Source organism: Dipodomys ordii, unplaced genomic scaffold (assembly GCF_000151885.1).
Source record: "Dipodomys ordii isolate 6190 unplaced genomic scaffold, Dord_2.0 Scaffold28, whole genome shotgun sequence".
Lineage (NCBI taxonomy): Eukaryota > Metazoa > Chordata > Mammalia > Rodentia > Heteromyidae > Dipodomys > Dipodomys ordii.
In genome coordinates this window covers 9,234,863-9,243,950 of record NW_012267244.1, presented here as the reverse complement: position 1 = coordinate 9,243,950, position 9,088 = coordinate 9,234,863, and the positions used below count along the sequence as shown (strand labels likewise).

At 36.5% G+C, this 9,088-nt stretch overlaps 1 protein-coding gene across 1 annotated transcript in view; it reads left to right on the top strand.

Annotated features, from left to right (window-relative positions):
* Msh3 (mutS homolog 3) overlaps positions 1-9,088 on the top strand; it is a 154,410-nt gene that overhangs the window by 44,670 nt on the left and 100,652 nt on the right. Inside the window, exons 9-10 of the mRNA XM_013015813.1 lie at positions 5,940-6,052; positions 7,590-7,704. Of these exons, the coding sequence (XP_012871267.1) occupies positions 5,940-6,052; positions 7,590-7,704 (228 nt within the window). The remainder of the gene's footprint in view (positions 1-5,939; positions 6,053-7,589; positions 7,705-9,088) is intronic.

Genomic DNA, 9,088 nt, shown 5'->3' with positions numbered 1-9,088 from the left:
TTGATCTTGCTAGCTATGTCATTTGCCCTGCAGAAGCTCTGCAACTTTATGCAATCCCACCAAATAAAAATTTTACTAAAATCTAATTTCACAAAATTCTGGTAAGGTCTTAACTCAGGTCTACAAGATTTCAAACACACTTAAAGGGGAAGTGAGTTGAATTGAACATTTTTCATTTAAGGTATCTAGGAAACTACAGATAGACTTTATAACTTTAACCACTTTGTGAACAAAATGTTTGCACGAGGATGTTCAGTAAAAAGATTGCATAATGAAGAATTTAGTGTTCTTGTACTGCTTCCATTCAAAGCCTGGGGGATAACTGACAAGTCCATTTTTATCAAATTTAATGGGTTTCTAAATCCTTATCTACTTTTCAAACAGAGCTTTAATTAGAGCAGTAATTGAGTAACCAGCTGCCTGTCTTTTCACTGTAGGAACTTGTGTAAAAACATTGTGGAAACTCATGCTTTTTGAGTTGCAAATAATAACTTTGCTACTAAAAATCTAGGTATTAAGGGAGTCTACAAGAAGATAAAGATTGATAGGAGCTTTACAGTAGCTAGGCTAATACTCTTTCTTCAGTGGCTCAGAAGGGGAAAAACTCTTTGATTACATCACATATGGGAGGAAAAGGTTCCTCTTAGGTTTGTCCTTGAAGAGCTTCTGCCTGCCCATGCTTATAGAACTGAGAAAGTCTTTGGAGCCAGGTGCTCTGTTCTCCATCTGAATGTCTACTAACTTATTATCTGTTCCTGACTGGGCCTTGTACTTAATATCTTTAAGCTCAATTTACTGACTTTTAAAATGGGGATGATTCTGCCAGTCTTAAGGGAGGACATGGTGCTGCAGTTGGCAGACATCTGTTCTGTAGCTCTTTTATGGAGCAATGCTCTGCAGATGAGAACTATTCTGTACTAGGTGCTATTCTAGACATTGGGTATAGTAAAAATGAAACTGAAGCTGAGGGCTGGTGGCTCATGCTTGTAATTTTAGCTACTGACAAGGCTGAGATCTGAGGATCTTGGTTTAAAGCCAGCCCCAAAAGACAAATCCTTGAGACTATTATATTCAATTTACCAGCCAAAATCTGAAAATGGAGTTGTAGCTCAAGTGTAGAGCACCAGCCTTGAGTGAAAAAACTAAGCAAAACAGGAGCCCCTGAGTTTAAGCTCTAGTACTACAGGATTTAAAAAAACAAGCAAAAAAGACCTCCCCCCAGTCCTCCCCAACCCTCTCCCCCCCCACTCCCCACCAAACCCCCAAACCCAGAAGTCACTGTGCTCATGGATTCTAGTGAGGTAGCCATTTACACAGTGATCAGGGGAGATCTCATTGGAAAGGAGACTTTGGATGAAGACAGAAAGGTGAGGATGCCATATGCGTGTCTACAGAAGAGCATTTGGGACAGAAGCGGCAGAGTTACAAAGGTGGTGCTGAGGCCTGGCCTGGCCTGGCCCAGCCTGTGGTGTTTAAGGAGTAGCTGAGGGGGGCAGAAAGAAAAGAGGTTAGAGAAGTGATGCAGGCCAGATCACTATGTAAAAACATGTCTACTCAGCCCTTTTAAAAAGGCAAATTGTGGGGCTGGGAAGGTGGCTCAGTGGTAGAGCACTTGCCTTGCATGCCTGAGGCCCTGGGTTTGATTCCTCAGCACCACATAAGCAAAAAGAAGAAAGCCGGAAGTGGCGCTGTGGCTCAAGTGGTAGAGCGCTAGCCTTGAGCTGAAGAGCTGAGGGACAGTGTCCAGGCCCAGAGTTCAGGCCTCACGACTGGACCCCCCCCCAAAAAAAGCAAATTGTACATGGGTGGGGGTTTGTTAGAGAATTTTGAATATGCTACATGGAAGCGTGGTTCTTGGTCACATAGCAGGGAATGGGGAGTCATTGAGGGAATTAGGAGGGAGGTGCAGCACTTCCAATACCAACTCACTGATGGCTATTGAGTTCAAGGGCTTAAGGGCTAGTCCATAAATGTCTGTTGAGTGCTTTAAAATGTCATCATTTGATAATTTGTTATGATATATGAGTAATTAGAAGTGAGTATGAATATTTAAAAGCATTATGTAGGACTTTTTTAGAACCATGTTGATGCAAATTGGTTATCCCACACTTATCTTTCAGCTGCTTTGTATGTATTTTTCTTGTTAAGTGGAAAATTTTTCCTATGAAGTTTTACTTAGGGATTTTTTTGCATTAGTTATTTCTGATTTAAAATTGATCGTTAATTAAAAAATGTAACTTGTGTGATGAAGTACATTAAATGGAACCTTGGTGAATTTGTTATTTCACAAATAGTTTCTCTTATAATATGACACTTATGTGTTTCTTGTAGAAACTTTTTATTGAAGTGTATCAAATATGAAAAATGTATAAATCACAAGTGTGCAGTGAATTTTCAAAGTTCCAAAGGAGTTTTTATTTGCACTCTAGTACTATTGAGAGTTGTTTCCTTGTGTGATTTTTAATAACATTTAATATTGTCAGCTGTTCTTTGGGTATATGTTGTTGTCTTTATGGCTTAATTTATTTTACTACAATTGATGATAATGAGTCTTTAAAAATTATGTTTATTGGCCATTTAAATATTCTCTTTTATGTTTCTCTAACTTTTACCCATTTTTTTCTATTGGGTTGTATGGTCTTTATTACTTTATGGATATTCTGCTTATTTTTATGATATGAATGGGATGTGTTTGCTATAATCTTTTTTACTTTGGGTTTTTATACCCTACTTATGTGTCCTTTTTATGAATTGAGTGTTTTAGTTAGGTGAATAGTGTTTTTCTCTATAGGTCACACTTTTTGTATTTTAAACTGTGATATGATAGATATATTCCTATGTTTTTCTTCCTGTGTATTATTGTCCCTTTCATACTTAGATCTACAATCCATACAGAACTGATTTTTTTCTTCTTCTGGTACTGGAGGTTGAACTCAGGGCCTTGTGGTCATGAAGCATAATGAGCAAAAGAATAAAATTGGGAACACTTCTAGATTATCTTAACTTAGATGTTATATTCCAGCTTATTTTTATAAATACTTTTTATTTTCTTAGATCACTACATGTACACATACCAATGTATACAAGATAAGCTTCCAGAGCAACGGTAGCTCTTTCCATTGTTCCAGTCAGGTTTACTGTTGTGTTTAGAGCGGTGGTTCTTTAGCTTCAGTATGCAGCAGAATCCTGCTCTGCTTGCTCCTGCTGCTTATGATGCTACTGCTGCTGCACACTGTATTTCCCTCTAGATGTGATCCTGTTTCTGGCTTCTCAGTCTTTTTTTTTTTTTTTGTCGGTCGTGGGGCCTGAACTCTGGGCCTGGGCGCTGTCCCTCAGCTCTTCAGCTCAAGGCTAGCACTCTACCACTTGAGCCACAGCGCCACTCCCATTTTTTCTTTTTTTTCTTTTTTTTCTTTTTTTCTGAGTGGTTTATTAGCAATAAGAGTCTCATGGACTTTTCCTGCCTGGGCTGGCTTTGAACCGTGATCCTCAGATCTCAGCTTCCTGAGTAGCTAGGATTACAGGCGTGAGCCAGTGGTACCCAGATTGGCTTCTCAGTCTTGTTCCATGGATTTTTTTTTTTTTTTGGCCTATCTTTGTATCAGCACCACAGTTCCTCTATTTCTGTGGCTTAGTGTCAGTATCAGAGTTGCAGGGTTTCTACCTGTTCTCTTCAGAACTGCACTGGGACTTTAGTTTTCTTCACAAATTTCCAGTTTATATTGTCCAGTTTGACAAGAACTTTAGTGGGATTCTGATTGGGTACAGACACATACATATGTATATATATGTACATATATGCACATGTATTTGATTTAGAGAGAAATTGTGTTTTAATAGATATTCATTGCTAAAGATAGTACACTTCTATTCATGTCTTTTATATCCAAAAAATAACATTCTGCAATTTTTTTCTTGAAGGTTTTATATATTGTTGGTTGTCTCATTCCTAGTATACCACATTGAGTACAACTTGTGTAGCTATAATAAAGTTACACTGATGTAAATTTAAAAGCACTACATAATTTGATATAATAAGGTTTAAGATATGATTTATTTACCTAATATTAATCACATAAGAATATATATATTTTATTGTGATTAAGTGATGACATAAATTTCACAAATTTCATAGTCTTGTTAGATAGTTATACTTAATTAAAGTCACAAACACATTCTAACCTTCTTGGGGCAAATTGTCTTTATTGTGGTCTATAAAGTTTGTGAATCCTATGAGCTTTGACAGTACAGCTATTTGCTCCACATCGGGTGATATGTACATTTTTTTTCTTTTGCTTAGTGTCAGCTGTTCCCTCTTTCCCTCTCATTCCCTCCCTCCCATCGTTGCCCTTGAGTTGCTTAGTTTGTTTTGATCGGTGTCCAGTGGAGCTGATGGGTCCTGCAGTTGTATATTTTCCCGTTCCCCCGTTTCTGTGTTCTCCTCTAGTTTCCCTCAGATATGCGCATATATACCATATATGTGGTCAGCAGCATGGGGTCATTTAGTAATGATAGAATATTTTTAAGTGAAATTGGCTGTTTCTATAGTGTAAATTAATTGTACAAGGAGAGTGTACTGTGATATTTTCATACATGCTTACTATGTACTTTGGTCAAATTCACCCCCACTGTTATGCTTTCTAACTGTTCCTCTCCTACTGTTATACTCTCTCTCTCTCTCTCTCTCTCTCCCTCTCCCTCCCTCTCTAGTTCCATCATATTTTCTCTCAGAAGTTTCTCTTCTTTCTTCTTCTTTTCCTGGTTTTCTTCCACCTGAGAATCTCCATTTTATATTCATGTCATTGTCATTATCATTATTATTATTATTGTTATTTATTTCAAGATTTTTATCTGAAGGATTCATACCTGAAAAAAATAGATAATGATTGGGGAAGGGTATATATAGGCTACAGAGTGGTATCTGTAATTTTTTGTTACTTTAATATTAAATCTTTGGAAAAAACCACAAAGCAAATAGTTACCATCAAGTAAATATCAAAAATGAGGAAATTGTTAAACAAATTTCAGCTTTTGTGTACTATAGGATATTTTCCAGTCATTCAAAAGAATGAGCTATGGCTAGGTCACTCTGTATGGAGAGAATTTCAAGAGTTAGTATTTAGTGAGGTAGACAAGGTGCAGAAAAGTATGTATAAAGCCATTTCACTTTATAGTAAGATGACATATATGTAATGTAAGTTCATGCATATCATATACTTATTCATAGCAAGGTAGGTAATATGCTTTTGTCTGATCATACAAACAGATAAAAATAGGGAGAGAAGGAAAGAGAAGGATGAATGAATGGGGAATCAAGATGGGAAATAGAAAAGTACATGAATCACTTAGCATGGATGATATGCTTTTGTTTATACATTTATAAATAAGAAGACTACACAGTCACTTTATTTAATGAACCAGTTGACTCAGAGAGGAATTTACTGCATTTGTCTGGTGGTTGTGATAAAAAAATGAATTTAGCAAAAGTCCAAAGAAGCTCCTCAAAGAAGGAATTACTCAATGCTTTGTTCTGCTGTTAGAATCTCTAAATAGATAATTTAATGAAATTAAGATGCTTTTCAGTTTTACTTCCTAGGTACGGGTAATACAGTTAACTTAATTTCAATGAATTCTTTTAATAATGCAGATGAGAAAGTCCACGGTGTGCTAGGTGATACCTGATGCCAGGATATAAAAATAATAGTTGTGATATTTTATGAAATGGGGATATTTGAGCAGGGAAATGTTCTTTTTCTCTCTCTTTTCCTTTTTCTTCCCTTTTTTCCTCCCTCCCTTCTTCTCTTTCTCTCATTGTTTCAACCTCATCAAAGAAGGAATGATTCTTGTCTTTTTGCTGCTGTTGTTCAGGGTGAGGTCTTAGTGAATAGTTTGAAATAATGGGGTAATACTTTGATATTTTTATTTTTATTTTCTTTCAGTGTGCGGGATGACAGAATTCGGGTAGAAAGGATGGACAACATTTATTTTGAATACAGCCATGCTTTCCAGGCAGTTTCAGAGTTTTATGGAAAAGAAATAATAGACATCAAAGGTACATATTTTATCCATATTAGTGTATTTGTCAAACTGTACTGACTTGAGATTTGGCTAATGGTGTGAATGTGGCGTTCCATTGAATGACAGGTAGACAGTAATCAGTCAGAAGTAGAAGGAGCTGAGGGCAAAGGGCCCTCTTCTTTTTTTAAGTGCCCTATTCTTGTGCTCTTCAAGAACACCACTGCAGCCACCCTGTAGCTCATACCTGTAACCTCAGCACTTAGGAAGCTGAGGCAGGAAGATTACAGAATACAACTGTAGCCTCTTCCTTATAGTTGTAACCATGTGGTCACTTGCTGCTTTTGACAGATTCACTTGAATCTATGGAATTATTGACCAACTTTTCTTTTTGCTCACCTTTAAAGGTGGTTCATTAGTAGCTTAGCAGTTTTATAGAATGTTTAGGTATTCTTAAGAAGACTAGCATCTGAAAGGTTGGTTGTTAGAATTAAAATACCAGAACGTTAGTAATGGGATCCTAACATGTTAAGTAACCACCGTTTGTCTGATTGCATTTCCTCATCAGGCATTAGTGTTTTATTTTGTCTGTACCTCGTATGCAAGTCAGTCCAGCTTATGTTAGTGTTCAGTTTAGTGATGTGAATACACATTTTTCCTTTTGGCCCACACTTGGGCTTTTTTCAGTTCTCATTACACCCCATACAGATAATGTTTGTCCTTGCCACGTGCCTGAGAGTTTCATCATGTCTTGTTAGCATTGCCTTTCATGTAGGCTTCAGCATCTGGTTTTGGAAATTTCATGGTTTTTGGTTTTGAACTTATATTCTTGCACTTGCTAGGCAGGCAGTCTGTCAGTGAGCCACTCCACCCCCCCAGTCTTTTCTTCCCCTTATTTGTCCTATAAAGCCTCCCATTTTACATTGTTTAGAATACCCTATAGGATGCAAAAATGAAGTAGGGTGGCCAGACTGAGAGCTGTTCCCATGTTGGTGGTGAGCAGTGAGAATGGCTGCACTACCAGCCCCTGTCATTAGCTATGTGTGGTGGTTGTTCATCTATATCAATTCAAATAGCTATAAGCCACTCCTTTTAAGAGCTATCCTGTGATTGGGATTTACCAAAACTTATTTAACTATTACCCTAGGGATGTTTATTTAGGTTGTCTCTACTGTGTTTTTTTTTAAACGATTATAATAGAATTTTCAACTCACCCTCTATTTTCACAGTCTTAGGATAGAGTTTGAACTATTAAAAATGGTACCCCCTTGTTCTTCCCAAAAGATTCAATTCATCATCAAAACAATGTGCTTTTCTCCATACCATAGGTATTTATGATCACTTTTTCCCAAAGGTGACCTTTCAGTTTAGGAGGTTGCATCTCATCCAAACTATTATTTTAATAATATCTAATGTTTCACATTGATACTATTTTAAAATATAAATTAATGTTTTACATTTAAGTAATATTTAATAATAAATATTTTTAACTATAAAATATATTTTGTTTAGCTTAAAATTTGTTTTCAATAATAGTAATCATGTTAATGAGGGTATATGCTTTGCTTTTTTAGGTTCCCAAAGTTTTTCTGGCATCATTAATTTGGAGAAGCCTGTGATTTGCTCTTTGGCTGGCATAATAAAATATCTAAAAGAATTTAATTTGGAAAAGATGCTCTCTAAACCTGAGTAAGTAGAAAAAAGGAGGAAAGAAATGTTGTATTAAAACATTTCATAAATCAAATTAGAAATGAGAGTTTTACCTGCTAATGATAAAATACTAAGGAGGGTATAAGGATTAACTGTTTGACATTGTTGCTGAGCAATAATTAAAATATTTCTTAATTAAAAATGCTGTCAAATTGTATTCATGATAGCTATTTATTGTTTTGACTATACAACTATGGCTTATATTAATTGGATTATAAAGTATTATTAAAAGTATTTATAAGCTTTTACTATCTTCCTTACTATTGGTTTCATTTATTATTTTATGGACCAGATAACTTTTTGCAAGAAAAACTAAGTTGGTAGATGTCAGGCATTTCAAAGCTGTTAATTGACTGTCTAGGGAAATACTAGTTTAATAACCCATGGAGTTAAAATGTCAGTGGGTAATTTTCTTGCCTTTCTATATTCCACCTTCACTAGCCCATTGTCTTGGCTCTGTCAAGAATTACCTCCATTACATGATCTGGTGTAAGTTAGCTCTTTTCAGTAGTAGTGGGTGGCCTGTAGGAGTGAACTCAGTAAAATGGCAGAATTGAATTAGGTAACAAGAAGTGGTACTGGTTCGAAGTTGCTGGCTAGAGTGGTGAAAGGTCTTTTTCTTGAGAATAACAGGGACATATTTGATACTTTTCTCATCATGATTACCAAATACTTGACAGAAGCAATTTAAGGGCAAAAAGCTTTATTTTTAGTTTATAGTTTCAGAGGGTTCAGTCTGTCCAGGTAGGGAGGGCATGGTCCAGCTTAGGTCATGGCTGACAGGGAAAGGAAGCAGAGGAAAGGACTGTTGACCTGGTCTGATCTTCAAAAAGCATGCCTGCAATCACCTAATTGTACTAGACTCCACCTCCCAAAGTTTCCATGGGAACTACCAGCTGAGGACCATGTTCAATACATGAGGACCATGTTCAATTCAGACCACAGCAGAGCAAGATAGTATCGTTACAGATAATGAATGAATGCCAGAAAGACATGTCCACAGAGGAAAGAAAAAGTATAGTGTACTGTTTTAACGCATGCTAAAAGACACTAAGAAAACAATACTAGTCATGGAAGAACATAAATAAGAAGTAGTAAAGCTTTGAAATGAGATGATAGGATTTAAGAATGGTATACAATGAAAAGGTTAGTTTAGCTAAAGGTAAACAATTTAGAAAGAAAAAAATACAAACAAACAAGCTAATGCAGCAGGTCTGAGAAGACAGCTATCCTGAGGAAGATCTGCCTGTGAGCTTGGATCTTGACTAGACTGTGGAATTTCTATTCTACTGGTAGAATATCCTGCAGAATAGTTTTGGGATCCTTCCCTCCCTCCCTCCCTCCCTCCCTCCCTCCCTCCCTC